Source organism: Polychytrium aggregatum, assembly GCF_025602895.1.
Source record: "Polychytrium aggregatum strain JEL109 chromosome Unknown BJ171scaffold_30, whole genome shotgun sequence".
Taxonomy (NCBI): domain Eukaryota; kingdom Fungi; phylum Chytridiomycota; class Chytridiomycetes; order Polychytriales; genus Polychytrium; species Polychytrium aggregatum.
In genome coordinates, this window is record NW_026516232.1 from 230,002 (window position 1) to 252,546 (window position 22,545).

The window sequence follows — 22,545 nt, forward strand, 5'->3', positions numbered from 1 at the left end:
TTGTCTTTGCTCCATCAGCCCCGATTCCATCGACGAGACACGCAGCTGCCAGCTTGCTCGGTCGACTGTTCTCCCTGCCCCTTCCCCCTTGCGTGCGTGCGTGCGTGCATGCATCTTTAATCCAGCCGCAATGTCCATGTATCGCATGCTGATGAACCATGCCCGAACAATTATATCTCTGCACCACGAGTTTTCGCGTCAGGAGGGCCCGGTGTTGCCCTCCAACCCCTCCGAGATCCACACCGGGGCCTCAGCAACGCTCCAGCCAAAGCCAGCCAAGCTGTACTACTACTCGCCCGACCGGCCCGTCGAGGCCGCGACGGCTTCTCGGGCGGTCGATCCAATGGTCATGGAGGAGGACGATATCTTGTTCACGTACTTTATCGAGAACAATGTACGTTTGTGCGGCACGGCAAGGCAGCCCTTAGCACCGATTCCGGGCCACCACTCAGAGTGCCCGACAGGGACTACTCGGAAGTATGCGCCATAGCTAAACCGCGTTTCTTCTTGCCTTCAGATCATCGACGAGGGCGTCTGCATCTTTCTCGAGGAGACTCTGAAGGGCTGCGTGAGGCAAAAGATTGTGCTCAAGGTGCGCGGCCCTGAATCTCAGTACCCACCTCTGCCTCCCTGCATTCTCTCACTTCCAACACACCAGGGTTCCATTGCCTGCTCAGCCTGCGTGCTCTATCGAGACATTCCGATTTGACCACACACCGTCTCGGCCCCGGGGGGCGTCTTCTTTCCCATGGACAGATCGCGCTGCATCAGTTCTATCTCAAAAACGGCACCCGCCTTCTCCGGCACGAATACAACCTATTCGTCGTTCTATTCTACCTTGCCCTCTTCCGACTGGAGGAGCTGACCTTTGCCGAGTTCCGCAAGTTCTGCCACCACGGTTGCGGATTCAACTATGCCGCCAAGATGGCCCAGTTCATGTCCTTTCTCTTTGACCAAACCAATCTGGAGCAGGTTCTCCGGCCCGAGTTCGGCAAGATGCTCGACCACGAATATGTCCAGGAGAAACTCATTGACCCCCTCATACACAACATGAACGATGGCTTGGCGCTGCTCAAGGAACTATGTGAGAAGGTCGAGCGCGGCATGGTTCCGCAGAAATCGACCAAGCAGTTGACAGGTGAGCGACACGGCGATGTCGAGAACTCCCGCGGCGACCGGCCAAGCCCAAACCAGTTTCTCGTCTCGCGGAGCTCTGTCCATCATTCTTGACTCATTCCGGGTGGTGGTTTACCGCATGTATCCCCATGGATCTGCAGAGCAAGCACCCTTTCTGCTCACAAGACCGCGACCCAGAAAGCTTCCACTGCCCACAGATGTATTCTCAAACCAAGTGAAGGTGCGGCTCCTTGATGGCTCAACCGTAGCAATCGCTTGAACAGACGACCGTCTGATAACAGACAGAGGGCGTTATGTATTGATAGACTGCTCGTCTGATCGAACCCACTTGTTCTGGATCCCGGCGGTGTACCTCGCTGTCCGTCAGGCGTCGCCGATTGCCGAGGGCGTTTTGGAAGGCAGTCGCGACCGAGAGGAGCTCGAGCGAGCCCGGCGCGAGAATCGGGCCAGGGCACAGGTACGATAAAGAGATGCAGTGTATGTGCTGGCTCATGAGAGTCACCAGGGGAGGGAGAGCACAATCCGGGCCACCGGTGGAACTCTACCGGGAAGCCACCCAAATGCGCGTTCCCACGCCCGCTTATTGCCTCGCTCCTGCCTTGCCTCATCATGATATAATTCTTCGTATATACCAGGAACTCCTTGAGGCAGCACAGAACGACATGTTCTCTGTTCTGAAGCACCAGCCGACTCAGAGAGCGAAGAAGGTGTGGCTTGCCACTCATGTATTTGATCCGAAGCTGCCATCGCAGCCACCCCGACCACTCCCAGAATCGACCAGCCGCCTCCATCGCCCCACCCTCCACCCAAACAACGCCCCATCGCAGTCTCGTCATTGATCCATCGGCAGTCTACTGATGAGTTGCCGTCTTCTTCGGCAGTTTCGAGAGCACATGATTGCGGAGCTCAATCGCGAAACCCCTCCGCTTCGCATCCGGGCACGCTCCATCCCACCATCCCACTACGACGATATCGGTGTCAAGCTAACGACTGCGGCTGTGCTGCGCGAGGATGCACTTGTCCGGAGGCAAAAGAATGTCGAGGAACGAGCACTCTCGAACGTGGAAGTCAGCCTGAAGGACGGATCCGAGTTCAAGCAGTGGCAGGAAGAGCTCCGTGCCAAAGGTAGCGAGATTGAGTTATGGTGGAGTTGGGGCGCAGGGGGAGGGCGTCAGGATTGAAGCCGGTGGCTGAACATTAATTACCAGGGGGCCGACTATCGAGGTGTCTTTGGGACTCGCTCAGCTTATTCAGCATGGAGATGCATGTGCTTACGACGGCGGACATTTCCATCTGCTGGCGCAATCCTTGTGATGTGAATCAATCGTATTGGGCCGTGAACGCCAACATGAATGCAGCGGAAAACGAAAAGCAGCTCGAGATGGAGCGCAAACGGCTTGAAATCCAGCTTCTGCACGAAGATGCATTTCTCGCCAAGCAAGAGAAGCAAAAGGAGAACAAGTAAGGGAGGCAGTTTGAAGGGCGCCTTCGCTGCCATCGACAGGTTCGGATGATTGATTCCGCAGCTTTCCTCCCTATTTGTTCACGTTGTGGCAGAGAGAAAGCCCTGGAGGTCAAGGAGGCGAGCGATATTCTGAAGGAAGTCGTGTCCAAGATCAAGGTGGAGACAGACCACTCGAATCGCAAGAAGATCTCTGCCGTACACGACATCAAGGAGAACGTCGTCAAGGCCAAGAAGAAGGTGCTTGAGGACAACACCCAAAAGGCCATCGATGTGTCCATGGAAAACTCGGTCCTGAAGGAGAAGGCTCAGCGGGAAGCTGAGGAGGAGCTGGCAAGAAAGACCGAGCTTATCCAGCAGATCCGGATGATCGAAAAGAGCATCTTGCCTGTCGGCAGCTATATCAAGGCAGTCGATATGACCGAGTCTGGCGGGTACGGCCTACTGACCGAAATGTCCGTCTTGGAGGTGAGTCAGCCACGAATGGCCCCCGTTGCCGCGCATTTGATGGCGAACCGCAGATCTCGGTGCCCGTTCTGCTCGGCTGCAGCACCATCTCATGCTAAAGCCATCTATCACATACATCCGCGATTCGCAATGTCTGTGGCGCATGTGGTCACATTCCGACACACTCATCACCACTCGCCACTGATCACTGAACTCGATTTGTTGACTGTTCAGCTCCAAGAGCGCCTCGTCCGAGCCAAGGCTCGCCATGCCGAGTGGGAAGAGAAGCGGCGTTCGCAAATCATTGATAGCAAGGAGAAAAAGTACCTGGATTTACAGAGAAGGCTTGAGGAGATCAAGCTCGAGCGAGAGGCCAGGCGATCGACTCGCGAGGGCGCCAAGTCATCGCTCTCGATGCAGTCCTCGACATCGACATCGACATCGACATCGACATCGACATCGACATCGGCGCCGTCCTCGGGGTCGCTGGCGTCGCGGACGAGGTCAACTCGACCGACGTCTGCCACAGGCTCGTACACTGCCACGGCTTCGAAAGGCAGCGCTGGCTCGTCGACATGGGTGGATCCAAAACTCCGATCTCTATATGAGAAGCTGGAGGCGAAAAAAGAAGGTGAGGCTCGATGCTATACAATGACAGACACCCGTGGCCCGCACGGCATTTGTTCCCGATGCTGAGAGACGTTGGATCAGATACGTCCCGTTTATTCCATCCCATAGCTGACTCCAGAAGGTGTTAGCAGAACACGTTACTGGCACGAAAGTGACTCTGCCTCTACCTCCTCTTTTTTCCCAATGTGTACAGCTCGTCTATCGCAAAAGCAAAATACATCGGCCGCCGCTGCGCAGTTGGAGGAGCAGCGGCGGATCCGGAGAGCAGCACAGAAACTCAAGGAGATCGAGAAGCTCAAGAACTGTCCATGGGCCGAGCTGGACGAGTTTGAGAAGATCTACCAATCCGAGGCTGCTTTCGGTAGATTCGGGGTGGATACACCGGGGATGGATCCGATAGCCGCCAGATCCGAGCATGGCGAGGGGCCGCCGAGCGACGCAAGCGTACCGGCGTAGTCGAAGGACTCGTTTTATGGCAGATGTATCTAACAATTACATTAAATGGCGACGGATCAGTCGATATCAAAAGTCCTGCCTGTGATTTAGTACCACCGTCTGGTGCCCGGTCATTGCTGCTTGGCCAGCTCTGCCGATAGCTGTCGCCCGACTTGCGACGAGATGGGGCCGTGTATGCGTCCCTGATGCACGACTGCGCCACTCGTCTCGGTTCTGCTCCGCAGAGCTTCGTGAGGATTCATGCATTTTATTCCACAGGACGCACGACTCGGTAGATCGCGTCTCATACTCAGTCATCAACATGATATGGATTCAATAGATTGAAGGGCAGCGAGAGAGGAGAGCAAAAGAGGAAGTGCATAGACAGCGTCAACCGGTATAGCCGACGTCTGGATAATCTTCCAGGGCATTCATATAGAGTGATGGCAAAGGCGGGGAGGCGACGGCGGCAGGTGGCAGGTCGATCCAGCCTTGATTTCAAGTAAGCGACTCTCCGCAAGGGCAGATGGGGAGGCGAATCGGTCGTACGGGGTGATCTATGAGCTATCTGGTTCGGCTGAAACGATAGCCGGTCCTGATCATCAGCCACGACTTGCCATGTGATCATAACGCACATTCAGCATGGCTGTCGACCGTCCAAAGTCTGCTCCAGCGCCATTTCGTGTCCGTGGATGACGATCACTAAGCTGGTGAGTACTTGGGGACTCAGCGACGAGTCCGAGGTAGATCAATCTCGGGCCAGCTGGGCAGATAGCGGGGGTCGTAGGGTACCTTGGAGGTGTCGAAGAGCTCGATAAACTGTTGGTCCATGGAGCGGCTCTTTGGGTGCGAGAACCGCCGGTATTCGTCAAAGATTGAGGTGTGGCTCCAGTGCTGCAGCTTGCGCAGGCAGCCGATCAGACAGCCTGTTCGATGCTGGATGGACCCGGCCACAGATCAGCGATCGAGGCAGAGGAGAGATGCAGTGCAGTGCAGTGTCGAGACCGATGCCGGGTAGACAGAGTCCTCGGCCAAACGATCGCCCGATCAACCAACACCCAGACAGAGAGCAAAGTCAGAAGGTGAATCGCCGCAGCTGACGCACGAAGCTACCTTGCCCTTATTGCAGTGGATCAAGACTGGCGAGCATGGCAAGACCGAGCCGCTTGATTAGTAGCCGCTTCCCCATGAGCGCCCTCGCCCGCCAAGTTCAGCATGTTGCGGCGTCAGGGCAGGTCAAAGATACTCACTGGGATGATTTCGTTGGTCTGATTCGCATTCGTGTCCAGCCCCAGAAAGGACCCCATCCCGCCCACCGGAATCAAGGTCGATTGAGGGAAGAGAGGGAGGAGAATAGCCTCGATGAGAATAGCCTCGATGGGAATAGCCTCGATGGGAAGATGGCAAGCCCGACCTGGGCCATCATTCTGCCGGCCAAACCTTTTCGGCAGACAGACCGGGACAAGATCAATCGATGCCGGACTCACACCAATCCCGGCCGCGAGGGCAGCTTCAGATGGAGATCTGGCCCGACAGACGGATCAGCCCCCGCGCATGTTGCCGCCTTCAGAGGCAGCCTCCCGCAACACCCACCAAGCATCACCGAGAGTGCCGCGCAGATGGTGTCTTCAGGGATATCGACGAAGGGCTCTTTGTTTCCAGCGACGCCAAACTGAAACAGCGTGATGCCGTTATCGTCGAGAAACTTTTGATTTTGCTCGGGATACTCTTCGAGAATCAGAGTTCTGTTCAAGGGAGGCACAAAAGTCAGCCAAAGGGTCAACCAGCCATACCCAGCCTAGCAGGCAATGCTGTGCGCATCAAGCAGCGAGAATTCCCGTCATAACGCTCGGCCCGATGATGGCGGTCCTGGGCGCAAGTCTGGAGAAGTGATGTTCCAGAGCAACCACATACAGTATCGACTTGAGGCCGAGCTTCTTGAGAAAGGCAAAGTTCTTCTTCTTCGGGAAGGCACTGCGGTAGATGCCCTTTGCCACCAGATTGAAGTTCTCGCACGGGAAGATTTCCTCGACGTCGAGCTGATCGTATTCTTGCCGCCACGAAAGGGATCGTGGAACTTGCTTGACGAGGCCGCCGATGCTACCTGCTGATGCAGCTGACGGCTGGGGAGGATGGCGTTGCTGTTGTTGCTGTTGTTGCTGTTGTTGCTGTTGTTGCTGTTGTTGCTGTTGTTGCTGTTGTTGCTGTTGTTGCTGTTGTTGCTGTTGTTGCTGTTGTTGCTGTTGTTGCTGTTGCTGCTGCTGAGATGGCGAGGGAGACGCAGCGTCGCCGGACGAAATGGAGTGAGGGGCGGTCTCGAGACCCGGTCCGGAATGTGGTTCCAGCGAGGCCGGAGAGGTGACCAGGGTGGTCTCTCGAGGCTTGGGCTCTTGCGACGACATCGCAGCGAGGGTTGGGCGGGAACGGCAATGGACAGAGAGCGCACAGAGTCTGGTTCAAGAGGGCTCCATTCGAGGGAGCAGGGGGGCGGGGGACGCAGGTTCGATTGGGAGCAAGAACGAATCCTTCGTGGGTGGAAGACTCGCTGTTGCTTTTTGTCGCGCGGCCTCGGATTCGACCAGAAGGGCCACCGACTGCTCCTGCTGCTGCCCCCTGCTGCTGCGTTTTGCCAGGACTCTGCAAAGGTCCATCCGGCCTATGCTCGATAGGCAGTAAGTGTATTAAGAGACAGAGGAGCAGGATCATAGAGAGCAGAGTTCATGGATAGTAAGATTGTCTCGGCAGCGCCAGACTCAGTGAAGTGCCGTATACAGCAGTCCATCAAAAGCCTGGTGCTGATAGCGCTGCATGCCCCGCACCGCCAGATCGAACAGCAGCCGATTGTGGAGCACGAGCAGCCTCGAGAGCCAAAAGCCGGGCTCCAGGGGACTGATGCCTTGCTGGGTGGGGCCCCACCAGCATGTAGTCCCGTAGTGAAAGACCAGGGTATCCCGGTCGGTCTCGTCCCGTTCGGTCGAAAACCAGTTGAGTCCGCCAATGCGGCCGTCGAGGCCCCATACGGCCAAGGCCTCGGATGGACTCCGGTAGAGGATGGCATTGGTGGGCGGGATATGTCGCCCGGATTCAAACAGCATGGCCTCGAGGTTCCGGCGACCAGGGGGCGGTGCGGGCGGTGTGGTCGAGCCGAACCAGCACAGGGCACGATAGAGGACGGCCTGCTCGAACTCGTAGAGGGGCGAGGTGAAAAACGACCGCAGGAGCTCTTCGGTGATGTAGTCGGGATATCCCGGACGGTCGTGCGGCTTTCTCAGGTGCTCCTTCAGCGATGCGACCTTGGCCTTGATGGTGAAGCATTGCAGCGAGTGCCGCTGGATGTGCTGGATGGATTCATCGGTAGAAGCGAGCGAGTGGCCAGGCGGTGGGCTCTGTTGAGGCAGCATGTAGTGGTCCATGTAGAGAAAGGAGCCAGCGCAGTAGACGGCCGCGCCAGCAAACCCCCCGACGAAGGTCTTGAGGCCAAGGACGATGGAGGACATGAGGTCAGGCGAAAAGGGGCGGCCGAAGCGGTGTGGGTGGAGTATGAGGTTGGATGGCTGCAGCCGGCAAGTCGAGGCAAGTCGATGTCGAGACGAGCCGGGGTAAATGAAGCAATTCGGAACCGAGACCAGACGAAGCAAGCCGAGGCAGGGGGAGGAGCGCATTCGGGGGTCATGGTCGAGGTTTTGACCAGGCGGCGATCTGTGCGGGCACCGAACGACAAATGCACTGCGCCGCTCTGTCTTTCCTGTCTGCGCTGACGATTCGTTCTGCTCTGTATTGGCATTCGTCCCATTTTGCATGCCAGCCACCGGTCGAGTTGCTCTCTGCCATGCTGAGCTCTGGGGAGTCCTGTGGAGAGAGGGGTCAGCGACCACCGTCGCCGCCACAGAGCATATCGGCGACTGCCATATCAGACCGGTCGCCTATGGATCTGCATCAGATCGAGTGGCAAGAAGGGCCGCATGACCAAGCCTGTCGGACTGCTTCTGGTTGTCGTCGTTATCTGGGTCTGCACAGGTGTGCAGTCCCGCTGGATGGGAATGCCGTCACCCGCAGACGTGATCAATACGCATGTGTATTCGTAATCCTGCCAAAGAAGGCTGTCGACAGGCTCGGGGAACAGGATGTCCGATTCGTTTTGGCGTACCAAGGCGACAATGGTCTGGTTTCGCGGACGAGGGACAGAGATGTATGCAGAGGCATCGGGAGCGAGGAGACGCCATTGTGGCCCGCTGATTATCGACATTTCTGCCGATGAAGTAACAGCCTCTCGACGAGTTCCTGCAAGACAAACGGCCATCGAAGCAGCCGCCACCGACAGAGAAGCAACAGCGCCGTGGTCAGCCGTGGCCAGCCAGAGGCGACGACCTCGACACCGGCACCGGCTTATCCTGCGACGATCTACCGCTGGGCGGTCGAGTCCAGGAGGTGCTTGACGTACAGGACCCAGTGCTCCAGCTCGGGCTCGTATCCGGTAATGCCAAACTTCTCCCGATGCAGCTCGCCGCCCTCGATGGGCTGGATATACATCAACGGGGTGTCCTTGAGCGCGGCAATCTTTTCCCAAAAGTCCTCGGGATCCTTGGCCCAGATGCCGTCGACGCCATCGCACGAAATCAGCTGCGGATGGCCCGACCCCGAGGGCGCCATGCGGAAGAGCGAGGTGCAGAGGTTGGGCGGGGAAGCCATGGTCCAGCCCCTGAGATCCCGGCGGCTGGGCCATGGCTCGGACAGCAGCTTCTTGCTGAAGCTCTGCCAGTAGTCAAAGTGGTGGTTCTCTTCGGTGGCCGTCTCGCTCGATATGAACAGTAGCTCAGAGTCGCGGTGCTTGTCGATCTCGGACCAGAGCTTGTGCTTGGTGTCTTGGATGAGGCCGTTCTTGCCGTTTATCGAGATCATCTGGGGTTGCCCTGAACCGAGCGGATCCAGCCGGAAGAATGACCACCATGTCTTCTCAAAGACGATGATCGGGGCGAGGGTCCAGCCATGAGAGTCGTCACGGGAGGGCCAGACGTGGGCCGAGGGATCGACGGTCTCTGGCATTGTCGAAGGGCGAGTTTGGACGGGGCTGGGCAGATGAGAGCGATGGGGGCCGGTGTTGGAGTGCGAGCGTTCGAGATTGACGAGACCAAACAAAGGCCAGGCCGGCCCGATCACTGCGTCGGAATGAGTCAGCCGTCGGCCGTGCCGGTCTGCGACGGACATGTCCCCAGCGACGAGACCAGTGCCGCTCGCAGAGCCGCAGGTCATTTGCGATTCAAAGGGATCACCTCGGCAGTCTCCGAGCAAAGAGATTGGGTCTCCTCATTGCCTGCACGCGATGGTCGGGTTGTTGCGCTGTTGGCTCAGTGGCTGAACATCAGCGGATAGCAGCAGCGATGCAAGGATGAGAGCTCAGAACCAAGAAGAAGACACACAACAGGATGCTCCGTTTCGTTGGTAGACTATATTCGGGCAACAAATATGGCGCCAGCATCCGAAAGCCAGGCATATCCGCTTTCACTGGGCGGATGGCGCTTATGCGAGATGCACCATTTACTGCGGCTTCTGTGGAGCAAAGAGCTTGCTGGGGTCCTTGAATGCCTTGAACTCGAGAGCATTGCTGAGGCAAGTTCGTCGGGCGAGCCGCCAGACATACAAATCATTAGTGCTGTTCACCCAGTGGCCGCACGGTGTCGATGCTGCGACATTTACAGATTTCACCGGCCATCCCGCAGACCCAACAGCCCGACTCACCCAGACGGATCCAGGAAGAACTGGCGGCCGACGAAACCAGTTGAGAAACCGACGGCGATGGCGGCGTGCATGTTTAGTATCCAGTATCGACAGACCCGCGACCAGGTTCACCCGCCAGGGTGAAGGGCGGCTTACCATGGTGGCCTGCTCGCCAGGGAGGCCCTCGAAGCGGATGTAGGGCTCGAGCTCGAACTTGATGCCAGCATCCCGGATCTTCTGGACAAACTTGTGGAAAGTTTCCCACTCCAGGACGACGCCAAAATGGGGAATGGGGACCTGATGGCCTGGGCCGGATGCGAAAGAATACAGATGAGACCACGCATAATCAAGCGGGTGGGTAGACAGGCTGGTGAATGGAAATGCCATGATGCTGCTCTGACCGATGGTCGCAAGCAACCACAAGCGCTCGGATATCTTGGCTACTGATTACCATCAACGTGGTTGGTGTTGGAGTATCCTTCCTGCTTCTGCTTGGACACGGCACATGGTCAGCTCGGATGATGGAGATCAGAGATGCTCCGTTTGGGCCATCACTTGCTTAAGCGTAGCCACCCACCAGTCTGTGCTTGAGCTCAATCATCTTCGAGGGCATCTGGTGGGCGACGATTTGGTGCCCAAAGAGATCAAAGTCGATCCAGACACCGGGTTGCTCCTGAGAGGAGAGCGAACAGCGGCATGTCGGATCAGAGGACGGTGCCAAGCCAGATCCGACGGCAGTGCTGCACAGGATCAGAGATGGCGATAGATGGCCCTGCCAGCGCTAGAGAAAGCCTCGCCAGCGTCTCAACGTACTCGACCCTGGGGACAACCCAACACACCCTTGTAAAAGGTGCGGGCCTGCTCCAGATCCTCGACCGGGAAGGCATGATGGAAGGGTGTCAGGGCAGGAGCCTGCTGCAGACGGGCGCTTGAAACCGAGAACGAGCGGGCCCAGGGGGCCAGAGCTGCCGGGGTGCGAGCAAGACGAAACATGGCTGGTGGTTGCGACGGGGTGGATCGAGGCTGAGGGAGCCAGATGAAATGCTGCCGAGGCTGGAGGCGGGCCAGCGAGGGGGCTTTATTGCCGTTGATCTGCCTTGTCGCCGCCGTTGCCATCATCATCGCAGCCATCGCAGTCGCTGTGGTCAGGCATCCACATGGCCCACCCCCCCAACCGGCCAGCTCCCAGCCGCATCGATCGTGGAGAAGGGGCAGCATGGACCACAACGACGCCGTCTGTGCGTCGGGGGCTCGCCACCCGCCGGGAAACCCAGGGCCGTTTGCTCGTGGGAATCGCTGCTGGGTGCCTTTTGGGGGCTGCTTGTCGGCCGGATCCGCAGCACAGGACCCGGTGGGCACGGCGGCGGCACCGGCCGGTGATGCATCGTGCATGGTCTGGTGAACATGGCATCAGTCGCAAGCGGTACTCCTGCACTATGAAGCCCGTGTGGATGCATCGCAGCTGCAGAGTCGAGAGCGTGTGCTGATGATGCTCATGACGATTTGTCGTGGCTCAGGCCGGCTGGCGGGGGCGGGCTCGGCTGGGCCATATTCCGCCGAGAACGACCGAGTGGGCCGAGTTGTTTCCCTGAATGTCCGTCGCTTGATATCTCATCGACCGGCCCCATTCCAACAGCGAGAGCGCCGATCGATATCGCTCAGCCGGGCGATCGCTCAACACATACAGTCCTGTCTCGAAGAGCTTCCAGCCGCTGCCCATCGATCCATCTGCAAACCGGCTCGCCAATCCGCCGTCGCACCAGCCCATCGGTTCACAATAATGCCGATTCTTGTGCAGTCTCAGACACGAGCTTCCCTCGCAGCGGGTCTTGGACCTCGACCTCGCCGGGGTCGGTGTCAATGGCGAGTGCGTCCAGGAATTTGTATTTCCAGCCAATGACTGCAGCGACGGGCCCCCAGGCAACAGCCCATTGTTTCCGCATGGAAAGTATCATGCCCGGGCGAGTAGGGTCATGGCCGTGGCTGTGGCTGCAACGTGCAGAGTGAGTACATGAAATATAGTGTTCATCTGGATGGTGCCGTCGGCGAACCTCCTCATTGCTTATCGCTTCTTGCCCTCCTTCTTCTTGATCGTCTCGTCGCCGACAAAAACGCCCTTCTGGTTATAGGGCTCCGGGGGCCGCCATGCGCGGATCTTGGCGGCGTACTGGGTGATTTCCTGGAGATCGTTGCCCTGCAGAATGATGCGCTGGGGAGCCGGAATCTGCACCTGGATCGTCTTGGGGATGTCCAGCAGGATCGGGTGCGAGAAGCCCAGCTTTAGCGACAGCTTGCCCTCTTCAAACAGCGCTCTGTAGCCGACGCCGTTGAATCGGATCGGGATCGTGAAGCCCTCCGAGACTCCCTCGACCATGTTGTTGAGTAGGGCCCGTGTTGTGCCCCACATGGCCTTTTGCTTGCGGTCGTTGGTGTTCTCGACCGAGACCCGGATGATCTTTTTCGGAGCATCCTGCGGGACGTCCACAAAGTCCAGTTGAACGAACGGATGCACGGGCATCGCAAGGGAGCCTCGCGGCCCCGCCACGACGACCTGCTGGGTGCATCTCGGGAAGGCTGCCGTGGGTGTGTAGGGCTCCAGCTTGATGCTGACCTCGAATGGATATTTCAGAGGCAGGCGGCCGATCTTTGATGCTGCCGGCGCCGAGCTCGAGAACCCGCGAGCGATCGTGCTGGAGGCAAGCGGCGAGACAGCCGGACGGGTCGACGGAAGCAGCGATTTCCAGAGCATGGCTGGTCGTGTGCGTGCGAGGCGAATCGAGGCTGTGGATGGGGCAGCGGGAGTGGGTGGCTGAGAGCGAGCTGGCTGCTTCGGCTGTCAGTCGAATGGCTTGCTCGGTCGGTGCGCTTGAGACAGCGGTCGATCTGGCCGGCCTGGATGTGGATCTGGCTGATTCGGGGTGCTGCTGCTGGTGTGTCGCGAGAAAACGCAAAAGCGATCTGGTTTTGCCAATGTCCCGCGGTCATAAAATTTTTGCGCGCCGGCTGGATCCGGGCTGGATCCGGGCTGGATCCAAGATGCCAGCAGTGTTGGGCGGCTCGAACCGAGAGGCAGCGAGAGGCAGCGAGAGGCAGCGAGAGGCAGCGAGAGGCAGAGAGGCCGCAGCGAGAGCCCCGCCCTGGTCCTGCTTGCAGCCCGTCCCCAACACAACAACCGAGCCAGCCTCGACTGCGATCGCCCAAGCACACACAGCTCGGACGGACATACCTGCATCCGCACGCCGACACCGCGGATCGCCCAGATCGAGGCTACCAGAGACGCTAGACCAGGGTTCTGAAGCGTCCATCAACGCCAGGCCAAACCGCCGATACGACATACTATCAACCACCCCGATTTCGCCGCTATGAATCTCGTCAAGACCTGCGACTTTGCAACCAAACATGAGGACCTGATCCACCATATGGCCTATGACTACTACGGCCGCCGTCTTGCGGTGAGCTATGCTCTCCTGCATCTGCACAGCCAGCTGCGCTGATATGGCGAGCTGCTCGGCCCTGGACAGCTCGCGAAGGAACATGCTGCTAATGCACGCGCCGCTGGATGCCCGTTCAGACATGCTCTTCGGATCTGAGGATCAAGATTTGGGAGTTCCTGGAGCACGAGAACAAGTGGATCAACCCTGAGAACGGCGGCTGGAAGGTGCGTCCTGGGCAGCTGGGTGTCGATGGAGCTTGGGCGACCGTGCGTGGCTGTTGTGGAGCGGGATGCTTTCCTGTCGATGCTCTGTGAGGGCCTGCGGTCGCTCATTCATGCCTCATGCTGAACTCTGTGGCCGCTCGGTCTCCTGGCTCGCACTTGGTGCCGACAGGCTCATGACGGCTCCGTCCTGCGAGTCACTTGGGCGCACCCTGAGTTTGGACAGATCCTGGCTTCATGCTCCTTCGACAAATCCATCAAGATCTGGGAGGAACAAGATTTCGGTGGGTACCCGCGCCGGCACGCAGACCGAACAGGCGGCGTAAAGATGCATATACTCACACTCTGTTCGATAAGATGGAAAGGGTACCTTGAAGCGGTGGTTTGAACGAGCCAAGCTCCAGGATAGTCGAGGCGCTGTGCTGGACATTGAGTTCGCCCCTCAGCATTTGGGTCTGAAGCTGGTGAGGCATTTATTCGGTGCTCGTCCGCAGCAGCCATACGGCTAGACCGAGACTGCGAATCGCAGAGGCATTGACCCCACATACCCGCCGACCCTTAATTTTGATTGCTTCGTCCAGGCTGCTTGTTCGTCCGACGGTTTCCTCCGAATCTACGAAGCCATGGACCCTGTCGGCCTAAACAACTGGACCATGCAGGTAGATCGGCAAGGCAGCACATCGTGGCCCCAATGAAACGCACAACAGCGAGCTGGTTTCTGCGAACCGTAGCTCATCAGACTCACGCTGGATCGGCCATCTTCTCGTAGGAGGACATTGATATCGTGTCTGGGAGCAGCCGAGATAGTGCCGCACTCTACTGCCTGTCTTGGTGCACCTCGCCCTTCCAGCCACCCATGATCGCCGTCGGTTGCGGTCGAGAGGCCCGGGTTCGTCTTCGTTGCCACCGCCTTGTCCTCGGAACAAGCAGAGAGCAGTCCGGGAAGGATACGATGCTGTGATTGATTTGGTTGGCCCGGACGATATGTCTGACGAGTCGCGGGTTGGTCTGTCTGTTTCGATGACCTGAATATTGTGCTAATGCGAGGTTGTCCGCATTAGATCTATCGACAGGACCAGAGCAAGTGGGGATCCCATGAGATCCTCGGTGGACACGAGGGCGTCATCTGCGACATTGCTTGGGCGCCAAACATCGGAAGGTATGTACGAGCAGCTCTGAGTGCAACAACATCAACACCGCCTCTATTTTCTGTGCTGTGTGAGTTGCCACCAGCACCTTATGTCTTCACATCCAGCTGCTGACCGCCACATGATACAGATCCTATCACCTCATTGCGACGGCGTCCAAGGACGGCAAGGTCCGAATATTCAAGCTTCGGGAGGAACGCTCGGGCAAACATGGGGACTCGTTCAAGCTCGCAAATCAGTTCACCGTCGATTCAGTCGAGACGCTGGACCATGGCGGCGAGGTGAGTTTGCGGCATGTCAGAGACCTGGGTCGGGACAAGGGCAAGTGACGATGCCGGATGCGCGATGGTTGAGCAAGTGAGGCGGCCGGATGTCTCACGATCTTGTGCCCGCATACGCTCGGACAATACAGCAAGTTTGGAAAGTCGAGTGGAACGTGACCGGCACGGTACTTTCGAGCAGCGGCGACGATGGAAAGGTGCGCCTCTGGACCTGTAAGTACATGCTGCGGCAGAAGCTCATATTTCCCGGATACGGTGCTTCCCTTTTGTCCATTTACATGCTGTCCGGTCCATCGTTCTCACTTTTTTACCGCTTGCCAACCGCCCTTTATTCCCCCGCGCTCGCTCCTGTGCCTTGATGCTACCGTGCAGCAACCTACGCCGAGAAGTGGATATGCATGGGCACGGTCTCTGCAGAGCTGTAGTCCCCCACGCCTGTGCGGAGACGCTTCGAATACACATCTACTGACGAACAAGGCGGCCATCATGTGCGATTATTGATGCCGCTGCTTGCGTGTGGAGCAAACCATCTCGCGGCTGCTCGACCCAGTCGTTACTTGTGGTCATAGGCCAACCAACTCGGGCTGATACGAGTCAGTGTTCATTTCGCGGTAATGATGGTGAGGCCGCTGGGACGACATCACCCCGCGCCAGGCGATCGTGGGCATGAGCAGGATATGCGGGGGAAGACTACGTGTGGCTCATCTATTTCGGTTTAGTTACTGTCGACAGTCGATTCTGGCCCGGGCTCGTCACCAAGAGCCTCTGTCGGGTTCTCCAGCGCGGCTTCGTCGCCTGGGACCTCGGGTTGCCCAGTTTCGGTATCGACAGCCTCTTCTACGAGCTCGGCCTCGGCAACAGGCTCGGCAACAGGCTCGGCAACAGGCTCGGCAACAGGCTCGGCAACAGGCTCCGGAATGTCCTCGGGCACCACCTCGGATGCAGTGTCGGGTATGGTCTCCGGTGTGTCCTCGGCCAGCGTTCCGGGAGCAGCTTTGTCCAAGTCATCGGGCACAGCATCAACCGGTGTGTCTGGGCCAATTTCTGTCTCAGGCTCCGGTGTAGGCTCCGCCGTGGGCTCTGGTATGCGCTCTGGTATGGGCCCGGCTGCAGGCTCGCTGGTATTCCCAGAGACTCTGTCTTGTCTCTCGCTCTCGCCAAGAGGAACCTCCTCGCCTTGTGTATCCTCGGTTTGCGGCTGCTGAGGATGGCTGGGTTCTGCTTCGGCCAAACGCTGTTCCGTCGCGGCCTCGATGTCGTCGTCTTCTGCGCCTTCGATCAAATCAGCCAGGTCTTCATCCAGCCGCGAACCAGCCACAAAGTGCTGTGACGGCGCATATAGAGGCTTATTGGAAAAGATTGCCTCCAGTTGGTCGAGTGGCGACGGCGACGGTGGCGGCGAGTCTTCCCAGTCCTTGAAGTCTGGGTTGAAGTACCCGACTGCCAGGTGCTCGCGCCTCATAATCATCTCGGCAGTGAGATCCGATGGGGGCGGATCGATAACGGCATCGTCAAGGATGAACGTGGGTGCGGGGCGGATCTGGAGTGGATCCGCAACTGTACATAAGGCGACCTCTTTCTCGCCCAAGAGATGTTTCAGAACGGCACCCCGTTTGCTGAAGAGCATGTCTCGGCGGGTGGGTGTGTCGGAAAGGGCAGCTGGCGGAGGTACTATCACCACCGATGCTATCTGTGCAGTCGTCGATGTTTGCGCGGTCGGGGCGCTTTCAGGCTGTATCGTTGATGGATCTTGGCCTATGGCTGCGGTACTGGCGCCCTCTGGAATCGATGTAATATGCGGCGGCGGGGCGACGACGCTCGGTTGGCGAGAGCTGTATGTCTGCCCAAGTGCCCCAGAGATCTCTCGCTCGGTCGCCGACATTCGTTTCTCGGTTCGCATCGCCATGGCGGCTGCCTGATCCTCGGACAGCAAATCGTCGCTCGAGGCTATTTCTTCAGGCACAGGCTCGGTAATCTGTCTGGAGCCACCGAGAAGCTCGCCTCGTTCGATGGCATCGCTGGTCAGCAGCTTGGAATCGAGCACTTGACTCACCCGTTTCTGCGGCCTCATGAGGGTATGGCCATCGATAAGATCTTTGCACTCGGCGCTGGGGACAGTGATTTTGTGGTCCAAGCGCTGGTGCTCGAAGCGATAGGCCACTGCTGCGGTCTTGGTGCCGTATTTGCCGATGGGAGGACCGTGGGAACGCAGATATGTGAGAAACGAGCCTGACACGACACAACCAGGTCTGGTGCTGGCTGTAACAGACGATGTATCCAGGGCGTTGGACGGTCGCAGCCATATATCCTCGATGCACTCACCGACTCTCGGTTGTCATAGAGGCCCCAGACCGCCGCCTTGGCCCGCGGCACCGGGAGGGCCTTCGTTGGTCGAGACCAGAGTGTCAAGAACTGGGCCACACCGACGCTGTCGCCCTGGAGAGGAAGCTTGGGCTGGGTTGAGGCACGAGTGGGCACGGCGCTCTGACGAGTACTCTTGGGGGTAGAGTTTCCTGCCCGATTTGCCTCTGCCGAGCCTTGAGATGAAACACTGGCTTTGCTGCCCGACTTGCTGCCGGGAGTCGCTGGCTTGCCAGTTGGTGTTGCCGGCTTGCCAGTTGGTGTCGCTGGTTTGCCAGTTGGTGTCGCTGGTTTGCCAGTTGGCGTCGCTGGTTTGCTACCTGGGGTGAGTGGCTTTCCGCCTGGGGTCTGTGGCTTTCCGTTCGGTGTTACTGGCTTTGTGCCTGAAACAGATTGGGTCGTGGCCTTGGGAGCTGAGGGAGTACCCTTGGGAAGTGAGGGAGTGCCGGCTGAGACTGCGGCCGAAGCGCTACCGGAGCTTGGGGGTGTCGACTTGTCGACTTCCGAGCCCTCAAAGAAAGTGAAATAGTTCCATCGGCCCCTGTGCGTTGTGCCAGATGCCTTTGTCCTGGGTCTGGCTGAGGGCAGACGAATGCAGCTGTGGCGAGGGACAAACTCTCCCACGGCGGCATCTGTATCGGCGTCGAGTTGCTCCATCGACGACTCTCGGGGCTGAGACATGAGCTGACGATCCCAAGTCGTCAGGATCTGTGTCCATTCCTCAAGACCGAGACGGTCGAGGGGAAGAGTGGGCTCCTATAGAGGCAGCGTCATGGATTTTAGCCTTTGCACCAAAAGCTGTCGGTCAATCGCAAACGGCGAAGGAGCATGGTTCCCGCTCCTCGATTATGAGAGAGTTCGTTGCAAACCAAGGGTTGGCCGATTCCAGTCGTGGCTGGATGGGGGATACGATATGATTGCTTGTCCATCGCCAGCGACATCAGAGGGGAACATGGCTACCTTCATTTTTGACGCTTCGGGCACCAAAAACGACCGTTGTGATAAAATAAGATTGCTAAACTGAGACTTGGCTGCAGAGGCTCGCTGGGACGCTGGAGTGGAATGACTGATGATATCTCCGGCGGAAGTGAGCGGTGCATATCTGGGCTCGAGATGGGAGCGCTGCTCCCCACCAAGCCGATGCAGAAAACATATGCATCTCCAATCGGCATTGCTGACGTATGTGTGATTGGAACAGGTCTGTGGCATCGACCATGCCTTGCCGGGTCGAGCCAACCATGTATTTCGCCAAAACAGTAGATCCAGAAGAAACGGGGCAGTTCCCCTTTCTGGTTTCAGATGTCTGAAGCCTGCTGGCCTACTGTAGGCTCCAGTGAGCAAGCCATGAGATTGTTTCCCGTCCTGGTTGGCAGTCTCAATGTGTGGTGCATTCACTCGACCCTCTGGGCAGTTCCATGGTTGCTCAATATCAAGATACTCGGCCTTCTCGAGTCACTTGGCTTGCCGGCACTGTGAAAACACTGTTTGGCCACGGGAACGATGGGTGTTTTCAGGTTCCAGAGCAAAACAGCTGCTCTGGCTCAAGACGGGGTGTCCCATTTCGTTTCGGGAACGCTGTAAAATCCCAGGTACTTCTAATGCTTCTCTCGCTGGGGCAAGTCTTCCTTTCAAAACTCAAGTGTCGTGCCGCTCCGGTCCTGTACAGTCAAGAAAAAGTCGGTGGGGATGCGGCCGTTGATTCCGTCGCTCAGCACAACGCCATTGGGTGCCTGCAGAAAGCGAACGCCGGCTGGAACACCGATGTCGGGAGTGAAGAAGCATCCAGTAAGCCAGCGGGTCGGGCTACTGGGCAGCGCAGTGGCGTGAGAGCATTGCAACTTGCCTGCCACTGCCTTCGGAACATCGATGTAGATGAACACGTCGCAGCTCGCCCTCATGCCGCTGCCAGTCATCCGGGCCACCCAACGCACATCGTGACGGTTAATAACAGCAGATACCAGCAGCGGCGTCCACATCCGGAGCCCCTGGAATCGAATCGCGGGGACATGTTGCCTGGTGGAAGCTGTTTGGTTGAAACAGCCCAGGACCGGAGCGGGTTTGTTCTCACCTGATGACCCCCGGCTCGCCGTACTTTCCTACTGCAAAGTGGATGTGGTTGCGGCCCATTTTTGAGAGCCCGCCGGAACTCACTGTTGGGAACATGGGTGGGTAAGCGAGTTGGACTGTCCGATAAGACAGCGTAGTACTTGTGGGTCCCGATGTTCAGTACGAACCGACACAGCAAGTCGCAGAGCCGTCTGCCCGTCCTGACTCAAAGTGAACGGCGAGAGAACAGACCGACATATGCAGCGTATCGACCGACTCACCGATGCTACCCCAGGCGTTGCGATATGTTCCGTGAATGCACACCGGAAGCTGATCGGGTGTCAGCTCGACGAGATCGACCTGGATCTGGCAAACCCAAACCCGAGAAATTGAGCATGAGTCCTGGTCGACGAGTATTGGGACCAATAACTTTACAGATCTTGAGCAGAATCGGGGGAGGGGCGGATGCTCGATCAATAGCAAGGGAGCATCGAGCCCACTTACACTTTGCAGCGAGTGCCCCTGATTTGCTTTGATGAGCCACTCCGAGCCTCCAGCAGACTCCTCGAGCTTCAGAGTGAATCGCTGTTTATCGTTGGCCTCGACAATCTGTTGGATCTTTTCGAAAGTGGTCCCTCGCAGCCGCTTGTGCCGGAGCTATCGGGGTCACGCAGCAACGGCGCTCATGTCGATCAGCATTCGTGTCGATCAGCATCCATCTTGATCAGCTCCTCGAGCGAACGGAGTGAGGCTCACCAGATCCTCGATTCGGACAAAGCCGTCCTTGCGGATGGGAACGCCGTCCTTTTCAGCGCCATGCCGTAGGACATACGACATGCTCTTGGACAGAACGACATCTGGATCGTCGTTGCGTGCGCGCCGATCCTGGCGGCCCGGTCGGGCAGAGGCGTGGATGGATGGCTGAGAAGCTCCTGAGCTCATGGCGGAAAGACGATAGGCGATGATCGATGGGCGATGATCGATGGGCGATGATCGATAGGCGATGATGGACGATGGACGATGGGATGGGAAGCATGTTCCTGGCTTGAGGTCCTGCTGCTCGTTCGGTGGTGGCCGGTTCGACTCTGCCACAGCCTTGTTGCCGCCATGTTCGGCTTTGCCTCAATCTTGCAAGGCTGCCCCGCACGGCCTGCACCGCTCGGCCAACTGGTTGAGGATCCGTGCTGCTTCGTCGGCTCCGGTCGCTGTCTCTCTGCCGATGGCAGTGCAGTCAGGCGCTGGCCATTTGGGCTGCTTGGTCTGCGCGGGACTTTCGAGATGCATTCTCCTCTCCCTCTTGCGAGACCGGTCTCGCGCTCGCTCGCTGGGCGACGGGCTTTGAGCAAGCCGAAATGGCACCCGAAAATGCCTCGCTGCATCCGCGACCAACACCAAGCCAGCCGAGCCATTGCCGTTTCGATCGTCGATTTTCCGACCGAGGTCATCTATCATGTCCTCGACTATCTGCCGGCGACGGCGTCGGCCCGGCTCGCCAAGTCCTGCCGCTTTCTCCGCGCAGCCTCCCGGGACGAGACCTACTGGGTGCAGCGCTTCAAGTCTTATCCTCATCGACCGGGCTTCATCGAAGGCTTTGGCGTCAACACCATCCTCATATGGATGCACTGCGTTGAAAGCAAGCTTTGTGTCGAGTGCATGAAACCCACCGCCAAGAGTGCCTTCTCCATCTTTGTCTACCCCATATGCAAGCTCTGCGTCTTTGAGAAGGGCGACGAGTCTGGAGAGAACGGTCTGATTTCGGTAACCTCGATGAGCAAGACTTACAACCTCAGCCCCAGTGACATGCCGTATGCTGCAAAGACGGTGAAGAGCAAGGGCCGGTTCAACACCGGGACCTACTATCTGCATCCCGAGGTCAAGGCCCGGGCCGCCGAGCTGCACGGCAGCTGGCAAGCCGTTTGTCTCTGGCAAGACGAGCGCGACGAAAAGCGCTTGCAGCGCCGCGATAGCCGCAGCAGGTTGCAGGCATCCCGGAAGGCCAAGTTCGATGCCCTTTTCAAGAAAACCAATCGCTTCTCTCAGTATATGATCGACAGCTACATTTCGAACGGCAAGAACTTCAAGGCCCTCAAGGAGCGCATGGAACGCGACTATGACTTTCTCCACGTCGTGAACGAGGAAAAGTTCAAGTTTAGCCAGCTCGACTATGAGCAGTACCGAGACGAGCTGATCCAAACGCCTGAGCAGCTCCGCGACCATGTCCGCACGCAGATTGCCAACGAACGCAAGTTCACTGCCAAGCTCGAAGGCTTATTCGAATCCGCCAAGGCCGCAGCCGAAGCCGCGGCCGAACGAGTTCCGCCAGACCACATCCCTCCGTCCTCGCAGGACTTGCGGGAGCAAGAGCTCACATCGATCCTTCAAGCCTCCGTGGGGATCACCGTGGCAGATATCAAGAGCCAGAGCAGCTACAGCAGCTTTGCGTCCAACAAGGCCCAGGTCAGCCCACATCGGGCCGTGAAGCAGTACCTGACCTACGATTTCACACGAAATCCAAGCAATCCGAGCCATCAGGGCCACCTGCGCAAGCTCGTCCACTACATCGTCGAGCGACACATGTGGATCCAGTCCGAGAACAAGATTCTGCGCGACGGCTCCGAGCCTGAGATCTCCATATCGCCGCGGGAGCTTCGAACGCGGCTGATAGATCACGGTCTGGAGCACCGGGGTCTGTCAAGGCGAAGCGACAGCAAGCTGTGCATGAGGTACATTGAACAGAACACCAACATCTCTCTGTTCGACGTTGTCCAGCGCATGTGCGAGATGCATATGCTCTTCGAGGTCTACCACGGGGACATCCAGAACTACAAAGCCATGCATCTGACAAGCTGGCGCGAGGAGTTTGATTTTGGCTCGTTTGAAAAGTATGTCCTGGGAAACAAGTCGAAGGAGTTGGGGCACTCCTACCCTCTTGTTTACGACTTTTGAGCGGCACTCACGGCGTCTCCAAGAAAGCCAATGAGCTGCATTAGCATGATTTCAACCCGATGCCGCAGTCCGTCTGTGGCGCACCGATGGTACTGTGTCGATTCCTTGGGGGGTTTTAATGGCTGCTTGCTGCTGTCATCGCAGCCGGCTCACAATATTGTGTGTGGCCATGGATTGCATACCAGATTGTGTTCTGGGCTTGCCTGCTCTGTACATGGGCGCTGATCACTTCATTTGCGCGCGGCGTCAGATAGCGGGTATATTCATCAGAGCCTCGGATAT

At 57.9% G+C, this 22,545-nt stretch overlaps 10 protein-coding genes across 10 annotated transcripts; 3 read left to right on the top strand and 7 right to left on the bottom strand.

Moving 5' to 3' along the window:
* Positions 1-130: 130 nt before the first annotated feature.
* On the top strand, positions 131-4,352 carry BJ171DRAFT_569580 (uncharacterized protein; the record flags this gene model as incomplete). Its single annotated transcript, XM_053113577.1, has 10 exons — positions 131-394; positions 518-592; positions 757-1,138; positions 1,443-1,594; positions 1,773-1,844; positions 2,019-2,262; positions 2,346-2,598; positions 2,695-3,067; positions 3,281-3,677; positions 3,870-4,352. 10 exons carry the CDS (start codon positions 131-133, stop codon positions 4,130-4,132), a joined length of 2,475 nt encoding a protein of 824 aa, XP_052964650.1. The 3' UTR covers positions 4,133-4,352.
* On the bottom strand, positions 4,353-6,670 carry BJ171DRAFT_513453 (tyrosine phosphatase family-domain-containing protein). Its single transcript, XM_053111773.1, has 6 exons — positions 6,297-6,670; positions 6,026-6,260; positions 5,705-5,856; positions 5,362-5,379; positions 5,225-5,250; positions 4,353-5,047 (listed from the first exon to the last, which is right to left on the bottom strand). The coding sequence occupies exons 1-6, from the start codon at positions 6,511-6,513 to the stop codon at positions 4,838-4,840; spliced, it is 858 nt and encodes a 285-aa protein (XP_052964651.1). The 5' UTR covers positions 6,514-6,670; the 3' UTR covers positions 4,353-4,837.
* A 40-nt stretch (positions 6,671-6,710) lies between these two features.
* Positions 6,711-7,858, bottom strand: BJ171DRAFT_513454 (uncharacterized protein). Its single transcript, XM_053111774.1, has one exon. It carries the CDS (start codon positions 7,771-7,773, stop codon positions 6,865-6,867), a length of 909 nt encoding a protein of 302 aa, XP_052964652.1. The 5' UTR covers positions 7,774-7,858; the 3' UTR covers positions 6,711-6,864.
* A 353-nt stretch (positions 7,859-8,211) lies between these two features.
* Positions 8,212-9,503, bottom strand: BJ171DRAFT_177470 (uncharacterized protein). Its single transcript, XM_053106038.1, has one exon. It carries the CDS (start codon positions 9,359-9,361, stop codon positions 8,513-8,515), a length of 849 nt encoding a protein of 282 aa, XP_052964653.1. The 5' UTR covers positions 9,362-9,503; the 3' UTR covers positions 8,212-8,512.
* A 143-nt stretch (positions 9,504-9,646) lies between these two features.
* Positions 9,647-10,819, bottom strand: BJ171DRAFT_583967 (Glyoxalase/bleomycin resistance protein/dioxygenase; the record flags this gene model as incomplete). The annotated part of the gene is made up of 6 exons (XM_053114279.1): positions 9,647-9,713; positions 9,848-9,867; positions 9,983-10,131; positions 10,278-10,314; positions 10,404-10,499; positions 10,640-10,819. 6 exons carry the CDS (start codon positions 10,817-10,819, stop codon positions 9,647-9,649), a joined length of 549 nt encoding a protein of 182 aa, XP_052964654.1.
* A 607-nt stretch (positions 10,820-11,426) lies between these two features.
* BJ171DRAFT_513461 (ribosomal protein L6, alpha-beta domain-containing protein) lies at positions 11,427-12,766 on the bottom strand. The gene has a single exon (XM_053111775.1). It carries the CDS (start codon positions 12,573-12,575, stop codon positions 11,889-11,891), a length of 687 nt encoding a protein of 228 aa, XP_052964655.1. The 5' UTR covers positions 12,576-12,766; the 3' UTR covers positions 11,427-11,888.
* A 246-nt stretch (positions 12,767-13,012) lies between these two features.
* Positions 13,013-15,386, top strand: BJ171DRAFT_513462 (WD40-repeat-containing domain protein). The gene is made up of 10 exons (XM_053111776.1): positions 13,013-13,278; positions 13,398-13,484; positions 13,654-13,765; positions 13,839-13,945; positions 14,063-14,140; positions 14,251-14,370; positions 14,543-14,640; positions 14,760-14,910; positions 15,042-15,123; positions 15,283-15,386. The coding sequence occupies exons 1-10, from the start codon at positions 13,189-13,191 to the stop codon at positions 15,333-15,335; spliced, it is 978 nt and encodes a 325-aa protein (XP_052964656.1). The 5' UTR covers positions 13,013-13,188; the 3' UTR covers positions 15,336-15,386.
* A 239-nt stretch (positions 15,387-15,625) lies between these two features.
* Positions 15,626-18,237, bottom strand: BJ171DRAFT_476582 (uncharacterized protein; the record flags this gene model as incomplete). The annotated part of the gene is made up of 3 exons (XM_053108834.1): positions 15,626-17,159; positions 17,237-18,027; positions 18,232-18,237. The coding sequence occupies 3 exons, from the start codon at positions 18,235-18,237 to the stop codon at positions 15,626-15,628; spliced, it is 2,331 nt and encodes a 776-aa protein (XP_052964657.1).
* Positions 18,238-18,451: 214 nt separating this feature from the next.
* On the bottom strand, positions 18,452-20,259 carry BJ171DRAFT_627486 (phosphotransferase KptA/Tpt1; the record flags this gene model as incomplete). The annotated part of the gene is made up of 6 exons (XM_053115558.1): positions 18,452-19,021; positions 19,115-19,173; positions 19,340-19,421; positions 19,599-19,683; positions 19,822-19,974; positions 20,074-20,259. 6 exons carry the CDS (start codon positions 20,257-20,259, stop codon positions 18,900-18,902), a joined length of 687 nt encoding a protein of 228 aa, XP_052964658.1. The 3' UTR covers positions 18,452-18,899.
* Positions 20,260-20,337: 78 nt separating this feature from the next.
* BJ171DRAFT_476584 (uncharacterized protein) lies at positions 20,338-22,263 on the top strand (the record flags this gene model as incomplete). Its single annotated transcript, XM_053108835.1, has 1 exon — positions 20,338-22,263. One exon carries the CDS (start codon positions 20,338-20,340, stop codon positions 22,261-22,263), a length of 1,926 nt encoding a protein of 641 aa, XP_052964659.1.
* Between the last annotated feature and the right edge of the window lie 282 nt (positions 22,264-22,545).